We start from the raw sequence: 18,724 nt of genomic DNA, 5'->3' as shown, positions 1-18,724 counted from the left end.
GATTTTATCAGGATTATCAAAAATTAGCAAGTATGTGCCGTAACCAGCATGATCTCTGTGCCGCGACTATACTCGTCAATCGCCGTCCTGAGGAGTCCTGATAACGCACGTATAGTCGGATATCGACGCTACGGGGGTAGAAAATATAGCGCCTTTAGTCGCATTTCGGCCCCAAGGAGTTAATCATAGAGTAATAGCCCTTGAACAACAGGGGTCTCATAGAGTAATAGCCCTTGAACAACAGGGGTCTCCTAGGACATACAAAATGCCAGTGGAAATGAAAACTGCAAGTAGTCTTCCATACACTTGCAAAATTTTGCAAGCACAAAAACTGAAAAATAATTGGGAGCAGATTCTTCACTTCTTCAGTTTCAGTTTCTATCTGCTGTAAATACACATCAATTGATGTTGTTCTTACACTGTATGTATTGATGTTGTTACACTGTATGTATTAAATGAAGATGTGTTATTATACATACTCCTTACTAACAGACAGATATCCAACCAAAAATATGTCCCATTTTTTCAAAATGGCATATGAAAATAAATATGTAATAATATAATATTAAATGGTTTTTTTACAATATGGTACAGATTCCTGTACAAACAACAAACTAAGTAACATAAATATGGCAAAATAAATGTCTATTTACCTGTAAGCAGCTTATCTCATTTTCTAATGCCTGTTTTCCATACTTTTACATTCATTTAACTTGCAGTCATAAATATTCAGAAGTTTCTAACTTGTGTGGATTTAGGCCATCAAAAATACCTGGGAAAATGATTTTTCTAAATAAAACTGCAAAATGTCATTAGCTGAAGTTTGATTCTGGCTACAATCTTTTCACATACATAACTAAAAAATTATCATGGGTCCAAAATAAGGTGAGACAGACTTTCTAAAGAATAATGACCTATAAGTAGAGTGATTTTTTGTTAAACAGCATGAATGTAAGCAACACGAGTTGTAATATTATTTGATAAATAATCTACTTTGTTTCCTAGTTTCTTTTAAGGTAACTTTTAATTACCGTTTATTAAGCTTCCTTATAAAAATTCAGTTCTATGTTACACATATGCTCAAACAAGTTAGAGACTTTAGCAAAACTAGATTCATCAAAATTCTTCAATATTTCTTCAATATCACCAATACAATTGGACTCTAATTCTTTTAAATTCTGAATAATTTTATTTGCTTTAGCCTCATCTTGAACTAACAGGGACTGTAGTTTCTCATGACCTTTAAACAGTTCATGTCGTCTTTCCACCTTGGACTGGAATCTTGGTTTTACCACTCGTGGATCTTTTAGACCATAATCCGGAGAAATGGTTAAGCTGCCGACACCAGAACTAGGACCGAAAATAAATGGTTTGAAGAGGCTAACATCTGGACTAGGTGTGGCAGTAAACCAATGACAGCATGGTGAAATAGCTGCTGCAGATGCGTTGCTAGGCAACAAGGACACCTGACTGCCACAGGTACCACTTCCCATGTTGATACCACTGTCATCATCCCTCAAAATCTTCATCATGTCTGCTACACCAAAAGTTCCTAGTAACAGAGAAAGACAACACATTATAAAACCTTTTTTCCAATATTTTCATTATCTTTTACTGCATTATTCTATTTTTGATGATGATTCACTTCAAGTACTTTACTTATCATAACTTGAGTTCTACTTCAACAATTTTGCTCCAAAAAAACAATCTAAAGGTAATGAAAAAGTGCTTTACTCCCCATTACTTGAGTACTGCTTCAACAATTCTGTTCTACAACAACTATCTAAGGGTAACAAAAGTGCTTTACTCACCGTTACTTGAGTACTGCTTCAAAAATTCTGTTCTACAACAACTATCTAAGGGTAACGAAAGTGCTTTACTCACTATTACTCGAAAACTGCTTCAACAATTCTGTTCCACAACAACTATCTAAGGGTAACAAAAGTGCGTGCTTTACTCACCATTACTCGAGTACTGCTTCAACAATTCTGTTCCACAACAACTATCTAAGGGTAGCAAAAGTGCTTTACTCACCATTACTTGAGTACTGCTTCAACAATTCTGTTCTACAACAACTATCTAAGGGTAACAAAAGTGCTTTACTCACCATTACTTGAGTACTGCTTCAACAATTCTGTTCCACAACAACTATCTAAGGGTAACAAAAGTGCTTTACTCACTATTACTTGAGTACTGATTCAACAATTCTGTTCGACAACAACTATCTAAGGGTAACAAAAGTGCTTTACTCACCATTACTTGAGTACTGCTTCAACAATTCTGTTCTACAACAACTATCTAAGGGTAGCAAAAGTGATTTACTCACCATTACTTGAGTACTGCTTCAACAATTCTGTTCCACAACAACTATCAAAGGGTAACAAAAGTGCTTTCCTCACTATTACTCAAGAACTGCTTCAACAATTCTGCTCCACAACAATTATCTAAGGGTAACAAAAGTGCTTTCCTCACCATTACCCGAGAACTGCTTCAACAATTCTGTTCCACAACAACTATCAAAGGGTAACAAAAGTGCTTTCCTCACTATTACTTGAGTACTGCTTCAACAATTCTGTTCCACAACTATCTAAGGGTAACAAAAGTGCTTTCCTCACCATTACCCGAGAACTGCTTCAACAATTCTGTTCCACAACAACTATCAAAGGGTAACAAAAGTGCTTTCCTCACTATTACTTGAGTACTGCTTCAACAATTCTGTTCCACAACTATCTAAGGGTAACAAAAGTGCTTTACTCACCATTACTTGAGTACTGCTTCAACAATTCTGTTCCACAACAACTATCTAAGGGTAGCAAAAGTGCTTTCCTCACTATTACTTGAGTACTGCTTCAACAATTCTGTTCCACAACAACTATCTAAGGGTAGCAAAAGTGCTTTCCTCACTATTACTTGAGTACTGCTTCAACAATTCTGTTCCAAAACAACTATCTAAGGGTAACAAAAGTGCTTTACCCACCATTACTTGAGTATTGCTTCAACAATTCTGTTCTACAACAACTATCAAAGGGTAGCAAAAGTGCTTTCCTCACTATTACTTGAGTACTGCTTCAACAATTCTGTTCCACAACAACTATCTAAGGGTAACCAAAGTGCTTTCCTCACTATTACTTGAGTACTGCTTCAACAATTCTGTTCCACAACAACTATCTAAGGGTAACAAAAGTGCTTTACTCACCATTACTTGAGTACTGCTTCAACAATCCTGTTCTACAACAACTATCAAAGGGTAACAAAAGTGCTTTACTCACCATTACTTGAGTACTGCTTCAACAATTCTGTTCCACAACAACTATCTAAGGGTAACAAAAGTGCTTTCCTCACTATTACTCGAGTACTGCTTCAACAATTCTGTTCTACAGCAACTATCTAAGGGTAGCAAAAGTGCTTTCCTCACTATTACTTGAGTACTGCTTCAACAATTCTGTTCCACAACAACTATCTATGGGTAGCAAAAGTGCTTTCCTCACTATTACTTGAGTACTGCATTAACAATTCTGTTCCACAACAACTATCTATGGGTAGCAAAAGTGCTTTCCTCACTATTACTTGAGTACTGCTTCAACAATTCTGTTCTACAACAACTATCAAAGGGTAGCAAAAAAGCTTTCCTCACTATTACTTGAGTACTGCTTCAACAATTCTGTTCCACAACAACTAAGGGTAGCAAAAGTGCTTTACTCACCATTACTTGAGTACTGCTTCAACAATTCTGTTCTACAACAACTATCTAAGGGTAGCAAAAGTGCTTTACTCACCATTACTTGAGTACTGCTTCAACAATTCTGTTCTACAACAACTATCTAAGGGTAACAAAAGTGCTTTACTCACCATTACTTGAGTACTGCTTCAACAATTCTGTTCTACAACAACTATCTAAGGGTAGCAAAAGTGCTTTACAAACCATTACTTGAGTACTGCTTCAACAATTCTGTTCCACAACAACTATCTAAGGGTAGCAAAAGTGCTTTCCTCACTATTACTTGAGTACTGCTTCAACAATTCTGTTCCACAACAACTATCTAAGGGTAGCAAAAGTGCTTTCCTCACTATTACTTGAGTACTGCTTCAACAATTCTGTTCCACAACAACTATCTAAGGGTAACCAAAGTGCTTTCCTCACTATTACTTGAGTACTGCTTCAACAATTCTGTTCCACAACAACTATCTAAGGGTAACAAAAGTGCTTTACTCACCATTACTTGAGTACTGCTTCAACAATTCTGTTCCACAACAACTATCTAAGGGTAACAAAAGTGCTTTACTCACCATTACTTGAGTACTGCTTCAACAATCCTGTTCTACAACAACTATCAAAGGGTAACAAAAGTGCTTTACTCACCATTACTTGAGTACTGCTTCAACAATTCTGTTCCACAACAACTATCTAAGGGTAACAAAAGTGCTTTCCTCACTATTACTTGAGTACTGCTTCAACAATTCTGTTCTACAGCAACTATCTAAGGGTAGCAAAAGTGCTTTCCTCACTATTACTTGAGTACTGCTTCAACAATTCTGTTCCACAACAACTATCTATGGGTAGCAAAAGTGCTTTCCTCACTATTACTTGAGTACTGCATTAACAATTCTGTTCCACAACAACTATCTAAGGGTAGCAAAAGTGCTTTCCTCACTATATCTTGAGTACTGCTTCAACAATTCTGTTCTACAACAACTATCTAAGGGTAGCAAAAGTGCTTTACTCACCATTACTTGAGTACTGCTTCAACAATTCTGTTCTACAACAACTATCTAAGGGTAACAAAAGTGCTTTCCTCACCATTACTTGAGTACTGCTTCAACAATTCTGTTCTACAACAACTATCTAAGGGTAACAAAAATGCTTTCCTCACCATTACTTGAGTACTGCTTCAACAATTCTGTTCTACAACAACTATCTAAGGGTAACAAAAGTGCTTTCCTCACCATTACTTGAGTACTGCTTCAACAATTCTGTTCTACAACAACTATCTAAGGGTAACAAAAGTGCTTTCCTCACTATAACTTGAGTACTGCTTCAACAATTCTGTTCCACAACAACTATCAAAGGGTAACAATAGTGCTTTCCTCACCATTACTCGAGAACTGCTTCAACAATTCTGTTCTACAACAACTATCTAAGGGTAACAATAGTGCTTCCCTCACTATTACTCGAGTACTGCTTCAACAATTCTGTTCCACAACAACTATCAAAGGGTAACAAAAGTGCTTTCCTCCCTATTACTTGAGTACTGCTTCAACAATTCTGTTCCACAACAACTATCTAAGGGTAACAAAAGTGCTTTCCTCACCATTACTCGAGATCTGCTTCAACAATTCTGTTCCACAACAATTATCTAAGGGTAACAAAAGTGCTTTCCTCACTATTACTGGAGTACTGCTTCAACAATTCTGTTCCACAACAACTATCTAAGGGTAACAAAAGTGCTTTCCTCACTATTACTTGAGTACTGCTTCAACAATTCTGTTCCACAACAACTATCAAAGGGTAACAAAAGTGCTTTCCTCACTATTACTTGAGTACTGCTTCAACAATTCTGTTCCCCAGCAACTATCAAAGGGTAACAAAAGTGCTTTACTCACCATTACTTGAGTACTGCTTCAACAATTCTGTTCCACAGCAACTATCTAAGGGTAGCAAAAGTGCTTTCCTCACTATTACTTGAGTACTGCTTCAACAATTCTGTTCCACAACAACTATCTATGGGTAGCAAAAGTGCTTTCCTCACTATTACTCGAGTACTGCTTCAACAATTCTGTTCCACAACAACTATCAAAGGGTAGCAAAAGTGCTTTACTCACTATTACTCGAGTACTGCTTCAACAATTCTGTTCCACAACAACTATCTCAGGGTAGCAAAAGTGCTTTACTCACCATTACTTGAGTACTGCTTCAACAATTCTGTTCCACAACAACTATCTAAGGGTAGCAAAAGTGCTTTACTCACCATTACTTGAGTACTGCTTCAACAATTCTGTTCCACAACAACTATCTAAGGGTAGCAAAAGTGCTTTACTCACCATTACTTGAGTACTGCTTCAACAATTCTGTTCCACAACAACTATCTAAGGGTAACAAAAGTGCTTTACTCACCATACCTTGAGTACTGCTTCAACAATTCTGTTCTACAACAACTATCTAAGGGTAGCAAAAGTGCTTTACTCACCATTACTTGAGTTCTGCTTCAACAATTCTTTTCTACAACAACTATCTAAGGGTAGCAAAAGTGCTTTCCTCACCATTACTTGAGTACTGCTTCAACAATTCTGTTCTACAACAACTATCTAAGGGTAGCAAAAGTGCTTTCCTCACCATTACTTGAGTACTGCTTCAACAATTCTGTTCTACAACAACTATCTAAGGGTAGCAAAAGTGCTTTCCTCACCATTACTTGAATACTGCTTCAACAATTCTGTTCTACAACAAGTATCTAAGGGTAACAAAAGTGCTTTCCTCACTATAACTTGAGAACTGCTTCAACAATTCTGTTCCACAACAACTATCAAAGGGTAACAAAAGTGCTTTCCTCACCATTACTCGAGTACTGCTTCAACAATTCTGTTCCACAACAACTATCAAAGGGTAACAAAAGTGCTTTCCTCACTATTACTCGAGTACTGCTTCAACAATTCTGTTCCACAACAACTATCTAAGGGTAACAAAAGTGCTTTCCTCACCATTACTCGAGAACTGCTTCAACAATTCTGTTCTACAACAACTATCAATGGGTAACAAAAGTGCTTTCCTCACCATTACTCGAGTACTGCTTCAACAATTCTGTTCCACAACAATTATCTAAGGGTAACAAAAGTGCTTTACTCACTATTACTCGAGTACTGCTTCAACAATTCTGTTCCACAACAACTATCTAAGGGTAACAAAAGTGCTTTCCTCACTATTACTCGAGTCCTGCTTCAACAATTCTGTTCCACAGCAACTATCTAAGGGTAGCAAAAGTGCTTTCCTCACTATTACTCGAGTCCTGCTTCAACAATTCTGTTCCACAGCAACTATCTAAGGGTAACAAAAGTGCTTTCCTCACTATTACTCGAGTACTGCTTCAACAATTCTGTTCCACAACAACTATCTAAGGGTAACAAAAGTGCTTTACTCACCATTACTCGAGAACTGCTTCAACAATTCTGTTCTACAATAACTATCAAAGGGTAACAAAAGTGCTTTCCTCACTATTACTTGAGTACTGCTTCAACAATTCTGTTCCACAACAACTATCTAAGGGTAACAAAAGTGCTGTACTCACCATTACTTGAGTACTGCTTCAACAATTCTGTTCCACAACAACTATCTAAGGGTAGCAAAAGTGCTTTCCTCACTATTACTTGAGTACTGCTTCAACAATTCTGTTCCACAACAACTATCTAAGGGTAGCAAAAGTGCTTTCCTCACTATTACTTGAGTACTGCTTCAACAATTCTGTTCCACAACAACTATCTAAGGGTAACAAAAGTGCTTTCCTCACTATTACTTGAGTACTGCTTCAACAATTCTGTTCCACAACAACTATCAAAGGGTAGCAAAGTGCTTTCCTCACTATTACTTGAGTACTGCTTCAACAATTCTGTTCCACAACGACTATCAAAGGGTAGCAAAAGTGCTTTACTCACCGTTACTTGAGTACTGCTTCAACAATTCTCTTCCACAACAACTATCTAAGGGTAACAAAAGTGCTTTACTCACCATTACTGGAGTACTGCTTCAACAATTCTGTTCCACAACAACTATCTAAGGGTAACAAAAGTGCTTTACTCACCATTACTTGAGTACTGCTTCAACAATTCTGTTCTACAACAACTATCTAAGGGTATGCTTCAACAATTCTGTTCTACAACAACTATCTAAGGGTAACAAAAGTGCTTTACTCACTATTATTTGAGTACTGCTTCAACAATTCTGTTCCACAACAACTATCTAAGTGTAACAAAAGTGCTTTACTCACTATTACTTGAGTACTGCTTCAACAATTCTGTTCTACAACAACTATCTAAGGGTAACAAAAGTGCTTTACTCACCATTACTCGAGAACTGCTTCAACAATTTTGTTCCATTACAGTATCTGGAGCTCTTCGACGCAAGTGAAGACTCATCAAAAACTCTTGCAAAGTTGAATGGTCCATCTGACTCTTTGTATAGACCTGCCTCTGTTGCTTTCTCTACCAAGTTTGGAGATGAAAGGTCAAATTTTGTGGTTATTGTCAGCTGATTGGAAATATTTCTAACTCCCTCTGCAAAATACAAACTTTGTAAATCTAATGTATTTAATGCATGTTGAATACGATATTCATTGCAAAAAAGATATATCTGCCCTTTTACTGTCTTTTCTGTCTTAGCATTGTTCTGATTCTTCAGACTCCATATTGGCATTAAGGCTATACCGTTCATCTTAGCTTGCTGTTTAAAAATTTGGCCTTTTTAATTCTTTTCACATGCAACACAAACTGCCCTTGACAGTATGTATTAAATTTGAACATGTTTTAAAGCATGTTATGTAATGTACTTTTCTTTTACCCAAAAAAAAAAGAGGCATTATCAAATTTGTTTTGACATACTTCTTGAAATACAATAAAAAATCTATGAACTATGAGTGGCATAAAACATTGGTTCTTTTCTTCATTTCCCATTTACATGTAATTCTATCTGGACAACATACCATCAATTCCATTTTGCAACTATAGCAATGTAATTTTTGTTATAAACACAGGTTAATTTACCACCTAGTACTCAATGCACTAAAAAACATAAATATCACTGAGATGTTGCAGTGCCATGTAAAACCACAGATAAGAAATGACTACTCCACTTTTTCTAAAATGCAATCAAGTTAGGTTAGATTACCGTTGAACACTGCAGAAAAGATGCCAGGCTTATTATACATTTTAAAGATTTACAATAATTCAGCAGTGAAAAAACTTATCTCCAGGATTATGTTAGGTTTATCCTCCTTAAGACAAGGTCATTATCTTTGCCAGGTTCATGTTTTCACAGGTTACTCAAAATCCTCCTTTTTTCTCATTACAGTGCTCCGCATTGGTCTACTTAATCACATTACCAACATGACTACTTTGACAAGCAGGCTGTGTCAGAACTAAACTATTAGGTCAGTAAAGGTTGTTTTACCACTTTTAACTTTCCATAATAATTGAAAGTGGTATGACAGTACCAAAACTTGAAAGATAGATAGATATAGAGGTCAGCTTGACATAATAATAATATCAAAAATTATACTGATGAATATTTCACAAACCTGTAATTTTTTCAGCGACCCAGAATTGGCAAGCTGTTTCCAGGACCCATGCCTCACTGCCGTCTGCTATGATAAAACTGTTGTGGTACGACCAGTCTCCACCTTCAATACATCCTCCACCCTGGCCATACTTCTCTAGATGGGAGGTAATCACATCAACACTTTCACGAGCATTACCTCCCCTTTCTAAACCTAATCTGAAATATACAAAACATGTCCAAATGCATCCAATTTGATACATTAAAGATTTTTGAAGAACTTTAAGGTTTAGGAGTTTATCATCAAAACACAGAAAAAAATATTTGATAAACTAGAAATTGCTTTTGTAAAAAAGCGCATGTCTCCCCCAATGCAAAGTCCTATAGGCAAGAAGTCAATAGAGGTCAGGAGCGAAAGTCAAAGAGACAATGATGGTTGGCTGCAACAGGGATCATCTACTTGGCATGTCCAGTCATCCCGCTAAGTTTCAACACTCTTGGCCTAGTGGTTCTCAAGTCACTGTTCAGGCTCCTGTGACCTTGACCTTTGATCAAGTGACCCAAAAATAAATAGGGGTCGTCTACTCTGCATGTCCAATTATCTTATTAAGTTTCAACATTCTATGTCAAGCAGTACTCAAGTTATTTTCCAGAAATTATTTTACATGACCAGGCCCCTGTGACCTTGACCTTTAATAGACTGACCCAAAAATCAATAGGGGTCATCTACTCTGCATGTTCAATCATCCTATGAAGTTTCAACATTCTGGGTCAAGTGGTTCTCAAGTTATTGATCGGAAATTGTTTTCCATGTTCAGGCTCCTGTGACCTTGACCTTTAACGGAGTGACTCCAAAAACAATTGGGGCCATTTACTCTGCATGAACAATCATCCTATTAAGTTTCAACATTCTGGGTCGAGAGGTTCTCAAGTTATTGATCGGAAACGGTTTTCAATGTTCAGGCCCCTGTGACCTTGACCTTTAACAGAGTAACCCCAAAATCGATAGGGGTCATCTACTCTGCATGACCAATCATCCTATTAAGTTTCAACATTCTGGGTCAAGTGGTTCTCAAGTTACTGACCGGAAATGGTTTTCAATGTTCAGGCCCCTGTGACCTTGACCTTTAACAGACTGACCCCAAAATCAATAGGGGTCATATACTCTGCATGACCAATCATCCTATGAAGTTTCAACATTCTTGGTCAAGTGGTACTCAAGTTATTAATCGGAAATGGTTTTCAATGTTCAGGCCCCTGGGACCTTGACCTTTGATGGAGTGACCTCAAAAACAATAGGTAGGCATTGTAACTGAAAATACAAACTTCAAGTAGGAGCTATCCATATTATATGTATGTGAAGTTAACTGCATCTGAATACGAGGACTGAAAAAATTATTAAAATATCATTTCCTGAAAAAGAGTTATTTGAGCTGAAAAAAATGATCCCGGATGAAATATTTGGAAAAAATGGAGACAACTCCGCAAAGACTTTATGATAGGCTTAGGTGACAATTGACCTAGTACCTCATACAAACTACCCACTTTTTACCTCTAATCATGAAAAAAGCGTGCATACTTGCCACATGAATTAGCAACCTGAATACAAAACTATGTAAAGATCAAATAACTGATTGCCCTGGGGAATTGTGGTGAAATTTGTCAACAAACAGACGATTTTTTTAAAAAGTCAAAACCCACAGAATTTCACAAGGTGAAATATGTTGAAAAGACTACTGCTGGAAAGAGAACAATCTCAACTACCCATACATATGCGTCAAAGTATGGGAAAAATATCTAGAAATATGAGAAAATCGAAGAAATTAATTTCAAGACTGTTAGATGCATAACTGTGTAATCATACATGGCATTTATCAGAGATAGGTTACTTTTCCTTTGCACTGATATAGCACAGACAGGATTAGGATTAAGAAACGGTGTTCACTAAACAATTTCACCATATAATTAGATTGTTTCCCTTGCGTAAAGAAGGCTTAGGGTAAATCTCTACAATAGGGGTCATCTACTCTACATGACAGATCATCCTATGAAGTTTCAACATTCTGGGTCAAGTGGTTCTCTAGTAATTGATCGGAAATTGTTTTCAATGTTCAGGCCCCTGTGACCTTGACCTTTGACGGAGTGACCCCAAAAACAATAGGGGTCGTCTACTCCCGTAGCCCTACAACCCTATGAAGTTTGAAGGTTCTAGATCAAATGGTTCTCCAGTTATTGATCGGAAATGAAGTGTGACGTACGGACGGACACGGCAATAACAATATGTCTCACCCAGAGCGGGGAGGGGGGGGGGGGGGGGGAGACATAATGAACAACATATTTACCAACTACTGTCAACTATGGCAATATACTTAAAATACTCTCACTCAAACAAGAGTGCCAGAATGTCACAATATTCGCCCGTCACAGCAAATTTCTTTACACTACTATGGAATTTTAATTTTGTGGTTGTTTAGTAATTATTGTAATTCTTTTGTTTTTGTAAGTCCACAAAAAAAACTCCTTACCAGAATAGAGATACCTTAAAATACACCTAAAATTTGAAAGTAACATCTATGTTGTACCACAGAAAAGTGGTCTTGGTTTTTCCCTACGATCAATTATAATAAAGTTACAATATAAGTTATTTATAGTAACAACTTTTAGGGAAGTTAATCTAAAAAAAAAATTCTAAGTCCACATAAAAATCCTAACCAGGTAGAGATAGGTCAAAATACACCTCAAACTTGGATGTAACATGCATGTTGTACTGCAGAAAAGTGGTCTCGATTTTTCCCTACGACTAGCAATGAAAAAGTTACAATATAAGCTATTTATAGTAACAACAATGTCTCATGATGGTGTAAAATTGTGCTAAGTTACATCAGAATCCCTTGTATCTGACCTTTGGCCTCTAAGTGTGACCTTGACTTAGACCTAGGGACCTGGTTCTTGCGCAGGACAATCTGTCTCATGATGGTGAACAATTGTGCCAAGTTACATCAAAATCCCTCCATGCATGAAGAAGATATACTTCGGACAATGTCATTCTTTAATATGATCTTTGACCTCCAAGTGTGACTTTGACCTTAGACCTGGGGACCTGGTTCTTGCGCATGAAACTCTGTTTCGTAGTGGTAAACATTTGTGCCAAGTTAAATCAAAATCCCTCCATGCATGAAGAAGAAATGCTCCGAATGTTTTCATTCTTGCATCCTTTGACCTCTAAGTGTGACCTTGACCTTAGACCTAGGGAACTGGTTCTTGCACACGACACTCCGTCTCATGATGGTGAACAATTGTGCCAAGTTACATCAAAATCCCTCCATGCATGAAAAAGATATGCTCCGGACAAAATCATGAATTTGACCTTTGACCTCTAAGTGTGACCTTGACCTTAGACCTAGAGACCTGGTTCTTGCGCATGACACTCCGTCTTATGATGGTGAACAATTGTGCCATGTTTCATCAAAATCTCCCATGCATGAAGAAGATATGCTCCGGACAAAGTCTGTGGATGCCACCCGCCCGCCCATCCACCCAACAGCCTACGAGTCATTGCATGTTCATTTTCAAAATGGGTGTATAAAAGGTGTCCCCCTTTACAAATGAATGCCATTCATAAAGCAATAAAAATAAAAACAAGAGGGCCATGAAGGCCCTATATGGCTTACCTGACTTAGGAATCACCAAGACTAACATTCTGACCAAATTTCATTAAGGTAATGTGGCCTCTAGAGTGTTAACTAGCTTTTTCTTTGATTTGACCTGGTGACCTAGTTTTTGATCCTACATGACCTAGATTCAAACTGGACCTTGAGATCATCAAGATTAACATTCTGACCAAGTTTCATGAGCATACAGTCATAAATGTGGCCTCTACAGTGTTAACAAGCTTTTCCTTTGATTTGACCTGGGCCAAGTTGTTCGAAACTTTAACAGGCGATTAAGCTAACGGTTGATTAACTTTTAGGGTTATTTTTCGGCATTTCTGAAGACTTTGAAAAAACAAATGTATGAGGTAAGAATTTTGAACACTGGAAAATCTTTACAATAAAATCAAAACATCATACTAGTGTATCCCACCAAGTCTAGTATTTTGAATCAAAATTTAACCGGAGGTTAGTTTAACAGCCGATAAAAGTTTCGAACAACCGGGCCCTGGTGACCTAGTTTTTGACCCCAGATGACCCAATATCGAACTCGTCCAAGATTTTATTTAAGGTAACATTCTGACCAAGTTTCATTAACACTGGGCCAAAATTGGGACCCCTAGAGTGTTAACAAGCTTTTCCTTTGATTTGACCAGGTGACCTAGTTTTTGACCCCATAAGACCCAGATTCGAACTTGTCCTAAAGATCATCAAGATTAACATTCTGACTAAGTTTCATGAAGATAAAGTCATAAATGTGGCCTCTAGAGTGTTAACAAGCTTTTCCTTTGATTTGACCTAGTGACCTAGTTTTTGACCCCATCCGACCCAGATTTGAACTTGACCTATATATCACCAAGATTAACATTCTGACCAAGTTTTATTAAGATACGGTCATAAATGTGGCCTCAAGAGTGTTAACTAGCTTTTTCTTTGATTTGACCTGGTGACCTAGTTTTTAACCCTACATGACCAAGATTCAAACTGGACCTTGAGAACATCAAGATTAACATTCTGACCAAATTTCATGAAGATACAGTCATAAATGTGACCTCTACAGTGTTAACAAGCTTTTCCTTTGATCTGACCTGGTGACCTAGTTCTTGACCCCAGATAACCCAATATCAAACTTGTCCAAGATTTTATTGAGGGTAACATTCTGACTAAGTTTCATTAGGATAGGGCCAAAATTATGACCTCTAGAGTGTTAACAAGCTTTTCCTTTGATCTGACCTGGTGACCTAGTTTTTGACCCCGGATGACCCAATATCAAACTCGTCCAAGATTTTATTGAGGGTAACATTCTGACCAAGTTTCATGAAGATTGGGCCAAAATTGTGACCTCTAGAGTGTTAACAAGCTTTTCCTTTGATTTGACCTGGTGACCTAGTTTTTGACCCCAGATGACCCAATATCGAACTTGTCCAAGATTTTATTAAGGGTAACATTCTGACCAAGTTTCATTAAGATTGGGCCAAAATTGTGACCTCTAGAGTGTTAACAGTCAAATTGTTGATGATGACGACGGACGGACGGTCGACTGACTGACGGACGACGGACACAGGGCGATCACAAAAGCTCACCTTGAGCACTTTGTGCTCAGGTGAGCTAAAAATGCTGTAAACTACAGTCCACCTTGCTATGTGAAATTTCAGCACAGGGACATCATTGCAAATGCATTTAAACAAAGATATATAACACTTCTTTCAAAATGGTGAGTTTCAAAGGCGTTGAACTGACCAAATGTGTGGCCCCTTGATGCAGTCATTTTCCAATTCCCAAAATTCAAAGCATATATCAGAAGATTGACAATTGTTTTGTAGAGTAATATACATGTTTTATATGCTGTTTAATTTTCATGTAAAACAATCCTTTCTATGATTTGGTGATTTTTTTCCCCCCAAAATGTGGGGCTAAGCATTAAAGAACTTATGAAGAAGTTAGAACTTTGTTAAGAGGACATAAGTGCACCGTAAAAATACTGAAATGTAAGTTCCTGGAATCATAAACAAATATTATAATGCTAATAAGATTTGAAATAACTAGAAGATGCTTTTGTAGAAAAGTGCATGTCTCCCCCAATGCATAGTCGCATAGGCAAGAAGTCAATAGGGGACAAGAGCGAAAGTCAAAGAGACACTGATGGTTGGCTGCAACAGGGATCATCTACTTGGCATGTCCAATCATCCCACTAAGTTCCAACATTTGGGGCCTAGCGGTTCTCCAGTTATGGACTGGAAACAGTTTTCTATGTTCAGGCCCCTGTGACCTTGGGTCAAAATCAGTAGGGGTCATCTACTCTGCATGTCCAATCATCCTAATAATTTTCAAAATTTACTTGTTCAAAGGTCAAATAACATTTAGCAGACAAACAAAAATACTATGCAAAAATGTGTATATACTACTAAAATTTAAGTCATTACATACCGTAACAAATCCATACCCAGTAACCTTTCAACCAGGTCATCTTCACTGTTTATTTTTGTCCAAACAGCTTCATTGCCGATACACACACCTTTTTCATTTGCCCCCATCTCTGCACCCCACATCCATGCTGGCTTACTCAGCACCACTGCATAGGTACTGGCAGCTTGGTCTACTTCAATATATGTACACTGGAATACCATACATAACATCCATAGAGCAAAATCCCTTAATTTTTTTGCAGATATTAATTTTAAATACTAAGAAAGAGAAATTACCTCCCTTTCTGAGAAGGTATAAATTTCTAGCACTTAAGATAGTAGATGCCTAATTAGCAAATTATGTATTTTCTATATGCAATTTTGACATTCTCAAGTTTTTACGGATGGCAATGTGTGAGCTGCGGTATATTTATGTCTTAAGAATACCAAACTGTCCAACGAGTCATTGCATGTTCATTTCCAACTAGTTGCCAACATGTTTTATACCAAACCCTTTTTGTATTTTTATTTTAGATTTTTAACACACCTAAAAAGGTATTTCATAGGTAACAACATGATTTTTTCTTAAAATGACAATGATATTTCATCCCCTACATAAAAACACAAGAAACTGTGTAGGACTGATGTAATGATAAGTTTACCTGAATATTTTAGGAAGACACTATACCTGAAGCTTTGTTCCAGCATCGTACTTGGCAGAAGGTCTGTATATCACCTCTTGTACTTCATTTCCTGGTCGATCCGAATTTTTCCCAAAAACCACACAACTATTTCCAGTAGCCGGTGGAAGAGCTACGAATGTGTCACATGACTTTGGCTCTGCCATTCTTAAAACAACAGGAATATACTTCAGTTATAGCAACTTGTCTTAGTTTTAAAAAATCATGCAAATCATCGTCAATTACACAATGAACTGAAACATCTTTGAAATATTCAATCAAAGTTTCATGAAAACCCTGGACTGCAAATGCACAATTTAAATACAGTATTTGACTTTAAGTTGTATGCTTGGCCTTTTGTCAACGCAACTAGAACATGGGTTCTGCACATCAGCTTGATCAAAGTGGAACATTCTACCAAAATCTCTATCGAAATCTGGGTTCGGAAGTTATAGAGTAAACACAAAAGCTTAAACATACAAATGTCCTGAAAGTGTCAGATGTGCCTTTTACAGAATGTCTGTAGTATATAACTACTGTAAAAACTATAGTATCCATAAATCCATATAGTATCAGGACTAAAACATGCAGGATTCTTACTTGGAGCTAAAGCTTGGTGGTAAAGTGGGGCTAAACTTGCATATTAAAAACAACTAAGATATCCAATCATATCAACTGATCATACACTGGACTGTTTCTGAGCTCCACTATTATTTGGAATACTGTTTTACGTGTAACTGGCTGATATTATGTTTGAAACCCAGCTCGTGCCAGACGTCCCTAAAATTATCTACAAAATTGGTGAAACACCCCTTATGCACAACCTAGCTAAAACAATTCAGCTTCAGGGATGTTCTATGCTGTTTTGGATCTCTGAGATGAAACGAACCCCATACTGAAACCAAACCAGAAATCGTGCCAGAATATAAAAATAGTCCAGTTAAGTTATGGTAGCCAGAACTACGCATGCCCAAGCTCCTCCTGAGACATGTGACATCGAGTAAGCACCTTTACCATTTAATTATTGCCAAAGAAGTATAAATATAATATAACTGCAGGGTTCGAATTTAAGCTCGCATACTCTCAAAATGCGAGTGACTTTTGCCCAAGCTCGCAAAATTTTGCAAGTGCAAAATCTCAAGAAGAAATTACGACAGTTTTAATTTCTTTAACTGTCAGTTTTGATCTGCTGTAAATAAAAAATTTAATAATGATGTTTCACACAGTACGCACCGACTGATGATGTTTTCGCACCAGCGTCACAGTGTGTGGATAGTTTGCAGATTTTGATTATGCAACACGGTAACTACCGGTATGTGTATGCACGATATTATCACACTTACTGGGAGGACAGTCTTGTTTCTGCCTAAAACGGTTGAACAAAATTGCGACTAAAGTTGATAAATTGAGAGTTAACATTTTTTGTACTCCCAAATTGAAATTGAAAAAAATTGTTAAATTCTAACCCTGAACTGGTCCTGAAACTTAGCAATGGTACAAAACAAGTACTCAGCAAAGTCCATAAATGAAGTGGCCGATGAGTATTTTGTAACAAAAAAATCCCAGTATAATTGCTGTGCATGATCCAATGAATTCAAATCTATTAAGAACAACTGAATGTGCAGGAGACTTGAATTACTAGCTTTAAGACAAAAATTGATTAAATACACATCAATAATCTATTTTAATACAGAAAAATGTACTGGTTGGGAACCATTTTCCGGACACATTTTCATATTTCAGCTCCATTATTCCGTAATAAAATATTTGACATAAATAAAGCTCACACTGCACAAACTTCAGCTCCTTCCACATCCGATGTTGTAATCAGCATCACGTTGTGACGTAAAAAATATGGGTTCCATGGGGCCTCAAATGGGGTCACTAAAATGAGTTATTTTTCCCGTCAGGTAAACCAGTTTCCAGACAAATATTTTGACAGTGTTTTGTTGTTAATTTGATATCAAATTAAATAATTAAACTACTTCTACACATTTCTTCATCATTCATCTCTTCAAAATTGCGCACGAAACGTAACTCGACTTTCAATAGCAGCTACGAAAGCAAACCAAGGCTGACTATAAAAAAACTTGATTTTCGTCTTATACGAATTCTTGACAATTCCAATAGATATAGAATAAAATTAGTGCAAAAATCGACAGCCCTGCATCTTACGTAACTTTTAGCGTTAAATTAAAAGTAGAACATGTTATCAGCAGACAATCATTATGTAGTTTGATTATTTCTTCCCCACTTGATACCTCGGCATGTGTGAACTACTGCGCATGCACAATGCTATCTTCATGCCCCATTAAGACAAAAAGTTGTTTTGTGAACGCAGGTGATTTATCATAAAAAAAAAAGCATTATACAGCCTTATAAAATAGTGGTTTGCTGTACAGACATGAAGAACAAACATCTAAATGATCTAGATGAAACAATTACATGAATAACAACGAAATAAAGCAGACATTACATGTGTCCGGAAACTAGTCCTGTCCGGAAAATGATTCCCAACCAGTATAGACATTCGAGAATGGTTGGTTTGACAGACTTTCACAACCAATATTTCAACACAGCAGTTTTGCAACAAGCCATTAAGATAAGATTTATTCATGAATATATGTCATAGTAAATCACAAAATATCACAGGTAGTGTTCACAACATGTAGAACCTTCCACAGTATGCAGAGCCTATTCCCAAACAATAAAGCATCCTGTTATTTCATG

General features: G+C 37.0%; 1 protein-coding gene across 1 annotated transcript; it reads right to left on the bottom strand.

Annotated features, from left to right (window-relative positions):
* Positions 1–222: 222 nt before the first annotated feature.
* Positions 223–16,162, bottom strand: LOC123531400 (secernin-3-like). Its single transcript, XM_045312318.2, has 5 exons — positions 16,003–16,162; positions 15,337–15,524; positions 9,282–9,478; positions 8,050–8,262; positions 223–1,552 (listed from the first exon to the last, which is right to left on the bottom strand). The coding sequence occupies exons 1-5, from the start codon at positions 16,159–16,161 to the stop codon at positions 1,038–1,040; spliced, it is 1,272 nt and encodes a 423-aa protein (XP_045168253.2). The 5' UTR covers position 16,162; the 3' UTR covers positions 223–1,037.
* Between the last annotated feature and the right edge of the window lie 2,562 nt (positions 16,163–18,724).

Source organism: Mercenaria mercenaria, chromosome 11, assembly GCF_021730395.1.
Source record: "Mercenaria mercenaria strain notata chromosome 11, MADL_Memer_1, whole genome shotgun sequence".
Lineage (NCBI taxonomy): Eukaryota > Metazoa > Mollusca > Bivalvia > Venerida > Veneridae > Mercenaria > Mercenaria mercenaria.
This window is presented reverse-complemented; position numbering and strand designations above follow the sequence as displayed.